The sequence below is a fragment of the Salvia miltiorrhiza genome, chromosome 1 (genome assembly GCF_028751815.1).
Source record: "Salvia miltiorrhiza cultivar Shanhuang (shh) chromosome 1, IMPLAD_Smil_shh, whole genome shotgun sequence".
Lineage (NCBI taxonomy): Eukaryota > Viridiplantae > Streptophyta > Magnoliopsida > Lamiales > Lamiaceae > Salvia > Salvia miltiorrhiza.
In genome coordinates this window covers 43,420,018-43,435,578 of record NC_080387.1, presented here as the reverse complement: position 1 = coordinate 43,435,578, position 15,561 = coordinate 43,420,018, and the positions used below count along the sequence as shown (strand labels likewise).

Sequence of the window (15,561 nt, the reverse complement as noted above, 5' to 3'; positions counted from 1 at the left end):
GGTCAAAATGGAATGAAAAGACAATCTCACCCTTACTAATTGCTAAATAAAAATAAAGAAAAATTGAATTTACTCCTCACCCACCTCCAACTGCCAACTCAGCAAAAGTTACTCCTCACCCACCCCTCTTCATCTTCTCTCTCTCTCTTTCCATGGCTTCCATTACTCTTTCCATGGCTTCCATTAATGAAACTGCCGATCTTATTCTTTATCGTATCTTTGATTTTCGTAGGTTAAGATGGTTCGTACAGCTAAATTAATGTGATAATAAATGCTAATGTAAGGTAGGTTGGTGAAGAAATGGATGAAAAGTGGATTTGTGTTCTTCTTCCTCATTCTTTTCTTTTTTGGTGGAAACCCACGAAAATTTTCCCCAAAAAAATAGGGATTTTGTTATTTGAAAACACTTGGGTCGGACGAAATTCTTTGGGCATTCTGATTGTATTTAGGTATGTATGTTAAATTCATGGCAAATGTATCAATTGTATGTCTTATTTTTCGATTTTAGTGAGCGGTGAACAGTAATTTTGCAGAACACAGTTGTATTTGTAAATGACACAGTTTAAAATATATTGATATCAAATCCATGATTTGTTGTTTTGTAATGAAAAAAATTAGTTTATTCACGTCTAAGACCACATTGAGTGTGAAAAATATAAAATAAATGGTTGATTTTGAGGACACAGTTTGGGAGCTATGAATGTGTTCTTAGCTACACAGTTGGGAGCTCAACTGTTCTTAACTACACAGTTAGAAACACAGTTCCATCCACAATAAAAAAAAAATGTTGTGCATTGTTATTAATTATTTGAATTTGTTATTAATTATTTGAATTTGTTAATTAATTATTATTTGATTTTGTTAATATATTCATTAACAAATTATTTGAATTACAAGCTCGTAAAAATCTTAATAATTTATTATTAAAAATTAATAAATATTTAATTTTGTTAAATTAGCTAGTTAATTAAGTGACTAATCAAGTATATTATTTATTTTTTTATTAATTAAGTTAAATTGTATAATTTAAGTGATTAATTAAGCTCATTTTTATTGAATATAATGCCTATTAATTGAAATTGCATACTTAATTTCACTTAATTGCATAAGAATTACTAAAACATGCCCCGTTTGTGGCCGACTGTGTACGTAGTTGTTAAACTGTGTACGTAGTTGTGCACTGTCATCGTGCACCGTAGAACTCTTGCTATTTTCCCGATTTGAAGGACATGGGGCATCGGAAATTTAGATTTTTAATCTCCTATGTCAAATTCAAGGGTTAACACATCAAATGGAATACTTGTTTTTTATCAAACACGTATCAATTACTACGATGCTATCATATGTACTCTAACACGTACTCTTAGTATACTTAACTCTCATGCGATATATGTCCAATATGTTTGAGGGGTAATGGAATTGAACACTATTGACTCATTTTTATTGAATATAATGCCTATTAATTGAAATTGCATACTTAATTTCACTTAATTGCATAGGAATTACTAAAACATGCCCCGTTTGTGGTCGACTGTGTACGTAGTTGTGCACTGTCATCGTGCACCGTAGAACTCTTGCTATTTTCCCGATTTGAAGGACATGGGGCATCGGAAATTTGGATTTTTAATCTCCTATGTCAAATTCAAGGGTTAACATATCAAATGGAATACTTGTTTTTTATCAAACACATATCAATTACTACGATGCTATCATATGTACTCTAACACGTACTCTTAGTATACTTAACTCTCATGCGATATATGTCCAATATGTTTGAGGGCCGGGGTAATGGAATTGAACACTATTGACTCATTTTTATTGAATATAATGCCTATTAATTTCACTTAATTGCATAGGAATTACTAAAACATGCCCCGTTTGTGGCCGACTGTGTACGTAGTTGTTAAACTGTGTACGTAGTTGTGCACTGTCATCGTGCACCGTAGAACTCTTGCTATTTTCCCGATTTGAAGAACATGGGGCATCGGAAATTTGGATTTTTAATCTCTTATGTCAAATTCAAGGGTTAACACATCAAATTGAATACTTGTTATTTATCAAACACGTATCAATTACTACGATGCTATCATATGTACTCTAACACGTACTCTTAGTATACTTAACTCTCATGCGATATATGTCCAATATGTTTGAGGGGGTAATGGAATTGAACATTATTGACTCATTTTTATTGAATATAATGCCTATTAATTGAAATTGCATACTTAATTTCACTTAATTGCATAGGAATTACTAAAACATGCCCCGTTTGTGGCCGACTGTGTACGTAGTTGTTAAACTGTGTACGTAGTTGTGCACTGTCATCGTGCACCGTAGAACTCTTATTATTTTCCCGATTTGAAGGACTTCGGGCATCGGAAATTTGGATTTTTAATCTCCTATGTTAAATTCAAGGGTTAACACATCAAATCGAATATTTGTTTTTAATCAAACACGTCTCAATTACTACGATGCTATTATATGCACTCTAACACGTACTCTTAGTATACTTAACTCTCATGCGATATATGTCCAATGTGTTTGAGGGGGTAATGGAATTGAACACTATTGACTCATTTTTATTGAATATAATGTCTATTAATTGAAATTGCATACTTAATTTCACTTAATTGCATATGAATTACTAAAACATGCCCCGTTTGTGGTTGACTGTGTATTTCCCGATTCACTGTGTACGTAGTTGTGCACTGTCATTGTGCACCGTAGAACTCTTACTATTTTCCCGATTTGAAGGACTTCGGGCATCGGAAATTTAGATTTTTAATCTCCTATGTTAAATTCAAGGGTTAACACATCAAATCGAATATTTGTTTTTAATCAAACACGTCTCAATTACTACGATGCTATTATATGCACTCTAACACGTACTCTTAGTATACTTAACTCTCATGCGATATATGTCCAATGTGTTTGAGGGGGTAATGGAATTGAACACTGTTGACTCATTTTTATTGAATATAATGTCTATTAATTGAAATTGCATACTTAATTTCACTTAATTGCATATGAATTACTAAAACATGCCCCGTTTGTGGTTGACTGTGTATTTCCCGATTCACTGTGTACGTAGTTGTGCACTGTCATTGTGCACCGTAGAACTCTTACTATTTTTCCGATTTGAAGGACTTCGAGCATCGGAAATTTGGATTTTTAATCTCCTATGTTAAATTCATGGGTTAACACATCAAATCGAATACTTGTTTTTAATCAAACACGTCTCAATTACTACGATGCTATTATATGCACTCTAACACGTACTCTTAGTATACTTAACTCTCATGCGATATATGTCCAATGTGTTTGAGGGGTAATGGAATTGAACACTATTGACTCATTTTTAATGAATATAATGTCTATTAATTGAAATTGCATACTTAATTTCACTTAATTGCATATGAATTACTAAAACGTGCCCCGTTTGTGGTTGACTGTGTATTCCCCGATTCATTGTGTACGTAGTTGTGCACTGTCATTGTGCACCGTAGAACTCTTACTATTTTCCCGATTTGAAGGACTTCGGGCATCGGAAATTTAGATTTTTAATCTCCTATGTTAAATTCAAGGGTTAACACATCAAATCGAATATTTGTTTTTAATCAAACACGTCTCAATTACTACGATGCTATTATATGCACTCTAATACGTACTCTTAGTATACTTAACTCTCATGCGATATATGTCCAATGTGTTTGATGAACTGTAGTGTATGAGCGCCCTTTTCTAATTTTAGACTACGGTGACGAACAAACCGTAGTCACCAGCGTAGTCTATAGTAGTCTATTACTACGTTTCCCATAAAACCGTAGTGTATGAGCGTCTTTTTGAAGTTTGTCTCTACAATTTATGAACTATCGTAGTGTATTCTTTGTTCTTTATAAAGTTTTTACTGCAGTTGTTTTTTAAAGCGTAGTATATGGTATGTATCTTCACTTTTGTCTACAATTGCTCTAAATATTGTAGTGTATGTAGGTTGTTTGTTACTACGATTGTAGTCAAACTGTAGTGTATATGCGAGTTTTGACTACAGTGTTTACCTTTGTAGTCTATTAATTGTTAAAAAATGTAGTGAAAATTTAATGCCATTTAGCTTATTATTTTAAAAAATTAAAATGATTAATATTTTTATTTTAAATTGTAAAAAATAATTTACTATTTAAATAAATAAAATTAAAGAATTTTGCTTAAAAGTAATTAATATTATAACTTTAAATAGTAAATATAATAAAAGATCTATTTCTAATCTTAAGAATTTAAATAATGAAATTTGAAAAATAGTATTACAAAAAAATTATTAATATTATATTTTAAAAAATACATTTTTTACTAATATTATTAACTGAAATATCCAAAAATGAAATAATTTTTTTTTTAATTATGAAATAGCCCTATCTCTAAATTAATTAGAGGTACCATCCTATCCCCCGCCAAAAATGAATCATAGAGGCTCTACTAACGTATTTCATTTCAATTAAGCCTATCATCCCCCACACCGCCCACCACTGGCGCCCACGTCTGCCACGCCGCCCTCCCCCACCGCCCTTCACCGCAGCCTCCTTCCCACGCCGCCCTCTCCCGCTGCGGTCTCCTTCAGCTCTTCTCCCCCGTCGCCCCTGTTCACCGCAGCCCCTACTCGCCGACGCCCCTCTTCTCAGTCTCGTCTATCTGCCTCTCTGCAAGTTGGGCTATGCCTCTTCTTTTTCTTCTTGTTCTTTTTGTTTATTTTTCTTTCTGTGGTTTAACCTTTTCCTTATATTTTAGAGAGTGGTTTGTTTCCCATTGTGCTGATTAATTTATGGGCTTTAAGCTCTTGATCGGATATGCGTCGATTAGGGCAATTGAGATGAAGTTAGTTTTTTAGATCAACAATGGCTAACTTATTGGGTTCTTAGCTCTGTGATTACTCTTTTCGAGCTCACTTTTGCAATGCTTATTAAATGGTAAGTCTCTTCTAAAGTTCTAATTTGCTAGGATTTTCATCTCATACATGGCTATGTGTGTGGAGAAGTTGCATTGCTCAAGATTGGATTTTACTCCCCCTCTTTGAAGATTTGACTGTTGTTGGTTTTAATGATTGAATCTGTTAATCGTTTGAAATAATAAATGTACTGCAATTTCTTCATCTTTTGTGAGGTAATCATGATGGTGAAGGCCTTTTTGACATGAGAAGCAACATGCATTAATTATGTGAGCTGCTGCCCTTCATTATTTATCTCTCCACCACTCTTCTAGAGAGAGAGAGAGTAGAGAGAGAATGGGGGAAGCATGAAGGGTGCTCATGGGCACATGCACAGCAGCAACAGCATAAGGAAATGGAGCAACTCCTACGTAGTGGTGGAGGCGAAGAGGAAGGCGGAGGAGATGAAGACGAAGATAGCGAGCCTCGGGTCTCGGAAGGCGGAGCTCAGCGCCAAGATGTCGGAGATGCAGTCGACGATCTCTTCTCTCCGAGAAGAGCAGAGGGCGGTCGAGTCCGCCTTCCAAGAGAAGCAGAGCGAGGCGAATTTGATGCGAGAGAAGTACGCCGCGGATCTCCGGCAGAGGGAAGGCGAGATCGAGGGTTTGAAGCTTCGTCTGCAGCTGCGCAGCGCTGAGGTTGGACCAAACGCAACAATGGCGGAGGCGAAAGCAACAGAAGTCACAACTTGGTTGGTGGGACTAAGCGCCGCCGCCGCTGAAGCTCTATCGCCGTCGCCGCTGGAGCTCTGTCTCGGCCCTAAGCGCCGCCCGCTGGAGTCGTCGTGGAGAAGAGGCGCGGGAGGTTGCGCCGTGAAGAATCGCCGAGAACGGAAGTCGACGGTCGCCGTGAAGAATCGTGGAGCAGAGAATAGATGGCGAGAGTGGAAGGTGACGGACGGCAATTTTGAAGAAAATGGGGAAGAAGTTGGATGGTTTTGAAATGGGGAAGAAGAAAGGTTTTGGAAGAACGGCCGTCAGTTTTTTTTCTTAAAATTGTAAGTCAAACTTTCATTTTTTATTTTGTTTTATTACAATTATTTTAGGACAAATGTTATTTCAATTTTCCTTTATTTTTATTAACTAATCAGTAAGGGTAGCTTTGTCTTTTAATAGCATTTTGACCCCTAAAGTCATAGTTTAAAAATGGTGGCTATCAAAGTCTCAAACTATATGCTTTTGGTTAGTTGTGTCTTTCTCCCTATATTGAAATTGATAATTCTTCCTACTGTAGTAGTAACCTTTTGGTTGGGTGATTGTTTCAATTGTTGCACTGTTAAGAATTAAGTTGAGGTAATTATATGTTGTTTCTTGTGATATCTTATTAATTAAATGATTGGATTAAATTTATTTATGATTATTTTAAATAGAGATTATTTATCTTAAATAGTTATTTACATTATGTTTACAATCGTAAGAATTTGGAGGAATTTTATTTTGTTTAAATTAGGGATTGATAAACATGCATTTTTGCCTTTTGATGTGTCATATTATCGATGAGACGAATGAAGTACAATTTTATATTGAAATTGTTATGTATAAACTGGTGTTAATTGATTGATGCATTTTTGTAATACTAAATTTAAATTTTAATATTAATAAATTAAATTAATAATTATAAAAGACTTCAATTCTATACGCCACAAGGCTTGGGACACGAATATTAAGAAATAAATAGTTTATTTTCACTCTCTACCATTACAAATGTCTCACTTTATATAATGGGATGTCCCCATTACAAATGTCTCATTCTTTTTTTGACAACATATTCTCTTTCTATATCTAATACTAGTATTTAAATAATTTCTATCAATCTATTTTATTTACTAATTACGCATTTCTTAATTTCTGTACCCAAAAGTAATGAGACATTTGTAATAGGACGAAACGAGTAATAAAATAGGAGATGGAAGTAATTTTTTTTGAGAATATAGTATTTGTCTAAAAAGTAGTAAGAGATAACTATCTATGAGCTAGAATGATATTTGATATAAATAATTAATTATGTTGAGATTTGATATAAATAATAAATTATGTGGAAATATTTATTATGTATTGATCTTTTATTTTATAGTGATAATGAAAATGAAACATCCAAATAAGGAAATATGACCTATTAAATTTAGACGGCTAGAAATAAAATGAAAGCAAAGCTGCTGTGGGTTAATACAAATTCGGATTTTTCTAGAAGTAGAACTGTAGAAGTTGCGGGAGACTAAAGAAATAGGCAGCATCAGCTGTCATAAAGGGGAAAGAAAAATGGCATTTTTGAGGTCAGTAGTCGCCACAACAACTACAGCCGTAGCAGCAGCCACAGTTGCAATTCCAGCCGTCTTCGCTATCCCTTCAGTCGCATCCTCTCCTTCATCTTCACAGTCTTCCACTTCTTTCAAAGGGGTATCCAAAAACCCATTTTTCGGGTCGCTCAATCTGTCTGCCAACCCGATTTGCGGACCCAAAAAATCGGGCCTCCTGCAAGCTGTAACGAACCTGCCTTCTGTTTCTGTCGAAATGGATCCCGAACAATCGACGCAGGTGATAATTATTTATTTACTTTTTCTGATTTGAGATTGTTTGATTTTGAATTGCAATTTGAAATTTATTTATTTTGACCGTCGACTTGATTTTTTGGGATGTTTTCTCGAATTTGGTACGCAGAATGGTGCCGTGTTGCCGGAATTGCTGGTTAGTTTTTCTTAATTGTCTCTCTATCTTAGATATGATTAATTTGTTGCTGTTGCCATGGGGGTTCGGTTAAATCATGTATTTGCTGTTTTAGTGAGAAAGTTTAGGGAAATTATCTTGACGACCACCAGTATATACTTGAGTTGTAAATTTGGCAGTTCATAAGCCTCTTACGACTAAGAAAAGTAAAAAAAATTCATGAATGATAGAAGACATTGTGGATATTTCTTGATTTGTCAGCATGGAATTCAAGCTATAGAATTTCAGTAAGTAAAGTTGATTTCTGTATTAATTTATTCTTTAGAATATATATATATTTTTTCTTTCTGAAAGCTTATCACAACTGGAATTTGTGACATGTCCATAAGCTGTTGAGTTGAGTAAATTCTTTTGAGATAATAAGCTTAAAATGGTAAACAGTGGTGAAGGAAAATTTTAGTAGTAATCTACAGATGTTACTAGAATCACAGCTTTGTTGAGAGCCACAACAATGACTACTTGCATTTGACATAGAGTCGGACATGTTGGGCATCTTCTTTTTTCAGGTTGGTGGGTGGTGGTGGTATCCTGTGAATGAAATATTTCTAATTTGACTTGGATTTTCAAATATGGAGGGGGTGCACAAAAGAGGGTTAATGGGGGCACTGGCACAAATCTCACAAGGAGATAAGGACAAACTCATGACACTTATTTCTCTCCTCAGATCTTAGTTTTGAGTAATCTAAGAAACGCGGAAATTATTTTCTTAGAATTATTTTCAGTTTATTTTCTGTGTTCATCTATGTCTACGTATGTTATACACAGTACTGAAAATATGTGCATGGCATCTTAACTTCCAATAGTATTTCATCCGTGCGGTGCATGTATTTATTTATTTGAGATGTTAACAATTTTTGTTTTTTGTAATGAATTTAAGTAGAAAGTGTAATAATTTGAGGGCTACAAATCCTAAGGAGAGAAACTTGTACAAAGATGATTGTAAATGTTAATGTGAATTTTGGGACAAAACAGCTTTAATAGAAAAGACACAGACTGCTTGATCAGCTTAGTTCTGTCTTATATGTCTATCTCTTAGTCGTTTGTAAGTTTAAATAATCTTCGGAATGCCTTTTATAGACTGCATTTCAAGGATGAAAACAGGCCATTCCCATGTTTTTTGCACCTGATAAAACGAATAAACGAAGTAGAGAAAAAGTTCTCATGAAATTGAAAATAGGAACAATCAAGAACTGGCCACTGGGTCAAAGATTCACCCATGAATCTTTATCTTGTCTTCCACTCATCCTCCACACAAAAATAGGAACAACCAAAAATTTCTTTTTTCTTGGCATTGGGTTAAGGACTGGTCATTTTGCATTTACTTATCATTGGTTACTTTCATTACTGTATCTTCTTTTGTGGTACTGATGTACTGTCCTTTCAGTTTACCTCATTTATCATTATGATTTGGTTCTTTATGAATTTCTAATGACTAGTTTAGGATTGAAAATATGTTTGAACCAAACCATCTGGCAACTATTGGTATTTTGATAATGTATTGCAAAGTCTTACTGTTAGCATGTCTGGACAGACTGAATTTATGGTGGATATGAAATGTGAGGGCTGTGTTAATTCAGTCAGGAATAAGTTGCAGACTGTTGATGGTGAGGATCTAAGAAAGTAAACTGCTGTTATAGCCAGTTACTCTTAGGTAGTTTCATTCTACAATTTGACAATTCTTGCTCATTGCTCAACATTTTAGGTGTTAAAAAAGTTGATGTGGACTTAACCAATCAAGTTGTAAGGGTTCTTGGAAATTCACCTGTGAAGATCTTGACTGAAGCATTGGACCAGACTGGACGGAAGGCCAGATTAATTGGACAAGGTCTACCAGATGGTAAGCATTAAAATTCAGCTCGTTGTCCTCTCTCTCTCTCTCTAGATAATTTGTTACATGGTTGTGGAAGTCTTTGTCTCCAATGAATAACATTCATGCTTCAGCTCTCCAGAGTTCTGGTTCATCTGAAAGTTCTCTATTTTGGTCCCTTTTTTACAATCTTCATGACTTCGGAAATAAAAAGGTTTTACCAAACAAAAATGCTCGTGGTATATACATTAAGTTTTATTTAAGATATCATAAGAGCACCCACTATGGGGTAGCACCATAGTGGATGCCCTAAGACTCAAGGAGTGATCCTTTGATATAATGATAATTTTCTAACGGAATTTACTGTGATATGTCTGAATAAAATTTGACTTGAAGCAATTTCCCTAATTTCGTCTCCTGAAAATATAGTTTAACTTGGGGGAAAATATTTTTCTGAGTTGGAAAGGGTTATATAAGTATTATGGTGCAGATTTTCTAGTATCGGCTGCTGTTGCTGAATTTAAAGGTCCATCTATATACGGTGTTGTCCGCTTAGCCCAAGTTAATATGGAACTGGCTAGGATAGAAGCCAACTTCAGTGGTTTGCCCCCGGGAAAGCATGGTTGGTCGATCAATCAATTTGGTGATCTAACAAAGGGTGCTGCAAGCACTGGCAAAGTCTTTAATCCCTTGAAGGATGAAAAAGAGGTTGGTATAATTTTCCTGGTCCGTTCTGTCAATGTTATGGCCGATTTCCTTGGTCCCTTGAATCATTTAATGAACCCATTAGATTAATATTTCATATTTTGACACGATTTATTTACTTTTCTCTTTTAAGTTTATAAGTGATACTTCCAACAGTGGCTATATATAGGGTGGGGTCGAGGACCCTTGTGATTTTGCTACTAATCTTTCGGATCATGGTATTTAATTCTTTGGTTTCATGTGTTTATTTAACCGAAGAGCTATGGTGTTTCAGGCAGTGGGTGACCTGGGAACACTGGAAGTAGATGAAAAAGGTGAGGCGTTCTATTCTGGGGTGAAGGAGAAGCTAAGAGTGGGTGATGTTATTGGACGATCCATAGCGGTATATGGAAGTGAAGATAGATCAGACGAGGGTATTGCAGCTGCAGTGGTTGCTAGAAGCGCTGGAGTTGGCGAGAACTACAAAAAGCTTTGCACTTGTGATGGCACAACTATCTGGGAAGCAACCAATGCAGATTTTGTCAGCAGCAAATTTTAAGACCCAATTCATGTGCTTTCGTGCTCTACTTATAATGTACCCTGTGTTCATAGAGAAGTCTTTTAAAAAAAGAACGATTAGATAGAGTGAGCATCATCATTTTAACAGCAACAACTCCATATATTGTACTATGTCTAAAGATGTAAACTTTAATAAATGATGTTGGTAACTTCAAGATTGCAAGATGTTGTCGCATGTCGAGTGTATCCGTGCTTTTGTATCTTTTATTATATAAGTATGTTTCATTATTAATATATTAGTAATGTCTCAATTATTATATTAGTATGTTTCATTATTAATGTTTTATTTAGGGGTGTTCGTGATTTTGTTTGGTGCAGTTTGGTGCCAAAACCAAATCAAACTGTATTAATACGGTTTGGTGCGTTTGGTTTACGATTTATTTATATTTTTTAGTATTTTTCTATTTGAAAGTAATAAAAATATCAAACAACTAAAGTCTTCAAAAATAATAATAAAAAAAATAAAGGGAAAATTGCATGTAAATACACAAACTTTGCTCAAAATCAATATTTAACGTGAAGTTAGGATTTTACAATTAAATACACCAATTTTGTAAATTGTTCAATTTTGACGCCGATTTCATTTTTTTCAAATTTTAAAATGATGTAGCTCCTATGTGGCTCGCAGGCACATGCCTTTTAGTTCGCCGGACAAATAACAAAACGAAATGAATGAAATCCTAACTTCATGTCATATTTTCCGATCAACGAAAATTAAATCGGCGTCAAAATTGAACAACTTACAAAGTTGGTGTATTTAATTGTAAAATCCTAACTTTACGTCAAATATGGATTTTGAGCAAAGTTTGTGTATTTACATGCAATTTTCCCAAAAATAAATATCATTGAAAATAAAAATAACAAAGTCGAAATACACTCAGAACTATCCTAAGATATAAATGAAATGACTTCATGTATCTTTTAAGAATAAAATAGCACTATTTGCAAAAAATAAAAAAATTGTATAAACTTCGTATCTTCAACTTTTGTGTCACACCCCAATTCTATAAGGAATAATTACAATCAAGGTACAACTAATTCATAGAAATAACACAAGAGAAAACTTTTGTTGAAATTTGAATAATAAGATAACAAGTCGGGCTAGGTCCCTTTGGATCACAAGTTTTGTTTTATGCTTTTGATAACCAACATTCATTAGCATATAACTAGAAGTTAAGAATCTAAGCTCAATTAGAGATGTCATTTGAAATATGAAAGTCTTTAAGTTAGGAAAAACGAAAGACAAGCTATTATCTAGTGCTACAACGGAACTCTAAATAGAAAGTTGAATCCTAGCCTCAACTCAGTCCCGTCAGCACCAGCCAGTCAACCTGAAAAACATTTGAATATATTTGGGTTAAGTACTAACGTACTCAGTAGGCATGCATTTTCTGAAACATTTAATTTCATATTTTCGTAAAGACAATTTATCCAGTCATGCTTGACATAACTTAGAAGATTTTAATGTAAAAGAACTTCTAAGCATGTTGAAACATTTCATTTTATTTGTGTGCACATGTCACACTCCCTTTCCGTTACTCGCTGTGATCCTGAACCTTTTAGCCACCAACGGATCCATTACTCCTTCATTCTTGACCTGAGAGCGTAACCTAAGCAAGCTCCCATTTGGGACACAATGCTGCGGAACACATCTCGTCGAGCACCCTTATAACGCCCCATACATGATTAGTGTTCGATGGAGATCAACCCACTAAGTCAGCTAATAGGTGTACACAATTCTCAAATAAATTTGTTAGGTCAAAAGAGAATCTCGATCGATTTGTTGTTGCGAGCCTTAAACAGAGCAGAGTACACAAAAATATTTTATTGGATAAACAGTTTGCATTTCATTCAAACAATTAAGCTTAATAGATAAATCATACATTTGGAAAATAAGCTCATCTGGTTAGGCAAAGCCTGAAGATCATAATCACATAAACTTGTCTTGGGAAAACAACGTTAATCCTCCTGAACCACAAAGCCTACAAGAAATCTATTCTTAATAGGTCTCCTAAATCTAATCTTAAGTCGAATGCTTAACATACTATGATTCATCACGCCGGATTTTTAAAATTTAATGTTATAAGTATTGAAAACTAAAATATAGAGCTAAGGATACCAATAATATCCTCGTTCGATTTTTTAATAATTGAATTGGTGAAAATCAATTTAAATCATAAATGCTTTCATTTGCAAATTTTTTTAATGCAAATCATTTCATGCTCAACTCATATAATAAATAATTACACTTAATATATGCACATAAATAATATTATAGACAATTTATTCTTTAAAATAATTAATTAATTAAACTTAGTTAAAAGTCTAATTAATTAAAAGTGCACAGTCCAAAGTGATTAAATCTGGTCCAGATTTAAAAAAATGCAGCCCAAATGAATTAATGAATAACAAGGCCCTGCTCTATCTAAAATAAAACTGCAGTCCATTCCAATTAAATAAACTGACTCGGCCCAAACCCAAACCATATTACCCTTCGGCCTCCCTTGATCTCACGCACACACTCACGGAATCTGCCCCTCTCTCTCAGCCAGGACTTCCGTGCCTTTTGACAAAGTTTCGTCGTTGTTAAGCTTCCGCTGTATCAAATCTATATAATCTATACTATATTAAAAAGGAGTTTTCAAATTCAAAATTGAGTGATAATTTTGTAGTTAGAATAAAAATTGAATGTTTATTTATAAATTATACATCTTTTCTTTTTCTTTTTCTTTAACTTCTTATTTTTCTATTTTATTTCTTTTTTAAAATTGTGAAATTCGACTAATTATAATATATTTGATATGCATATCAAATTAAAGATCATGACAAGAACTTTAATTTGATATATGTTATGTAAATATTGGATTTAAAATATAAAAATTATATTCATTTAAATATTAAAACTTAAGAAAATTCTCTCTCCTCTCTCCTCTTTTTTTTGAATAAATCTATTTTTTTCAATTATCTTTTAACTTATATTGTTTTCTTTTTTTTACAATATAAATTTTTGTTAATATGAATTATTCCTTATTATTTTTATATTATTATTTTTAATCATATAATAATCAAATTAATATCAATTTTATATATAATAAAATATAAAAATATTTTTCGTGCGTTGCACGAGTGCAAATGCTAGTATAATATAAGAGTAAAATTTTGAAATAGCCAAAATAAATCATAAAACACAAATTATGGCTATTCATTGAAAAACATAAATTTTGACCATTTTTATAGCTTTGAGACGTTTTTGCCCTTAATTGGGCGGACTGGGTAGGGTCAGGAGTGCGGGTCGCGTGCCGGGTAGGATCAGGCACGCGGGTCGGGTTAGACTATTAGTGCCATAAGTGCCAACGAAATTTTTTTTTTTACTCCCCCTGCCCTGTCTACCCCCAAGCCAAAAAAATAAAAAAATTACTCCCCCTGCCCTGTCTACCCCCCAGACCCCCGACCCCACCCACCCCCAAGCCAAAAAACAAATTTTTTTTTACTCCCCCTAAATAAAAATAAATCAAATTTTACTTTTGTTATTTTATTTTATGGCACTTATGGCACTATTAGTGCCATAAGTGCCAACGAAAATTCAAAATAAAACAAAGTAAAATGGTCTTTTTAGCACTTATGGCACTATTAGTGCCATAAGTGCAAAACATGCAGAACAAATATAGAAACAACAGCATCATCTAAACCCTAAATGGAACATTTAAACCCTAAATGAAACATCTAAATCTTAAATGGATAATTTAAACCCTAAATGAAATATCTAAACCCTAGGGGAAGTGTTTAAAAAGGTCATTTTGGCACTTATGGCACTAATAGTGCCATAAGTGCCAAACATGTAGGTAGGGCAGTGGGAGTAATTTTTTTTTTTTGGCTTGGGGGTGGGTGGGTGGGGTCGGGGGTCTGGGGGAGTAGACAAGCCAGGGAAAGTAAAAAAAAAAAAAAATTGGCTTGGGGGTGGGTGGTGGGTGGGGTCGGGGTTCTGGGGGGTAGACAAGGCAGGGGAAGTAAATTTTTTTTTTTTAGTTTGGGGGTGGGTGGGGGGGTGGGGTCGGGGTCTGGGGGGGGTAGACAAGGCAGGGAAAGTAAAAAAAAAAAATTGGTAGTGGGGGGAGGAGGGTGGATGGGGTCGGGGGTCTGGGGGCAGGGGAGTAAAAAAAATGGCTTGGGGGTGGGTGGTGGGGGGTGGGGTCAAGGGGTAGATAGGGCGCAGAGAATTAAAATAATAAAAAAAATATTTTTTTTTTTGACTTGGGGGTATATTAGGCATATTGCCTAATTAATGGCCATAATTTGTGTTTTTTCAATTAGTGGCCAAATATTTTGTTTTCATCTTCAATGTGGCCATTTGACACCATTGTTTCATAATATAAAACATGAGTTTAACATAAAAAAAATTCCTCCAAAATTTTTCTCTTTTCATTTTTCTTTTATATATTGTTTTGATTCTCTTTTAAAACTCATCAACTTTGATTTATAAAAAAAATATTCAATATGAATTTTAAATTAAAGATAATATAAGATCTTTAATTTGATATAAAAATAAATTTAAAATAAATAAATTATTATTATTTAAAATCACAAAATAATTTTTTTTTCTCTCTCTTCTCTCTCATCTATTATCTCCTCTCTCCTCATAGCTTTTGTGAATCACACATAAAAAAGCGAAATACTGTAGCAGGGAATCAGCGAAATACTGTAGCATGAACAGTAATTTTTTTTGAATTTGTTCTCGCATCAGAGTTCGAACTCTCTCGCGACCGGCCGGTGAAGCTCACCGCTTCCAGACCTTT

General features: G+C 34.2%; 1 protein-coding gene across 1 annotated transcript; it reads left to right on the top strand.

Annotated features, from left to right (window-relative positions):
• The first annotated feature begins 7,162 nt into the window (after nucleotides 1-7,162).
• Nucleotides 7,163-10,931, top strand: LOC131026352 (copper chaperone for superoxide dismutase, chloroplastic/cytosolic). The gene is made up of 6 exons (XM_057956214.1): nucleotides 7,163-7,509; nucleotides 7,633-7,659; nucleotides 9,230-9,302; nucleotides 9,401-9,535; nucleotides 9,996-10,213; nucleotides 10,485-10,931. The coding sequence occupies exons 1-6, from the start codon at nucleotides 7,234-7,236 to the stop codon at nucleotides 10,746-10,748; spliced, it is 993 nt and encodes a 330-aa protein (XP_057812197.1). The 5' UTR covers nucleotides 7,163-7,233; the 3' UTR covers nucleotides 10,749-10,931.
• Nucleotides 10,932-15,561: the final 4,630 nt, after the last annotated feature.

Excerpts from the sequence above, each read along its gene's own strand:
- LOC131026352 (XM_057956214.1), top strand. The coding sequence starts at position 7,234 with ATGGCATTTTTGAGGTCAGTAGTCGCCACAACAACTACAGCCGTAGCA. Across the intron at positions 7,660-9,229 it reads CCGTGTTGCCGGAATTGCTG|ACTGAATTTATGGTGGATAT; the intron begins GTTAGTTTTTCT and ends ATGTCTGGACAG. Across the intron at positions 9,536-9,995 it reads TGGACAAGGTCTACCAGATG|ATTTTCTAGTATCGGCTGCT; the intron begins GTAAGCATTAAA and ends ATTATGGTGCAG.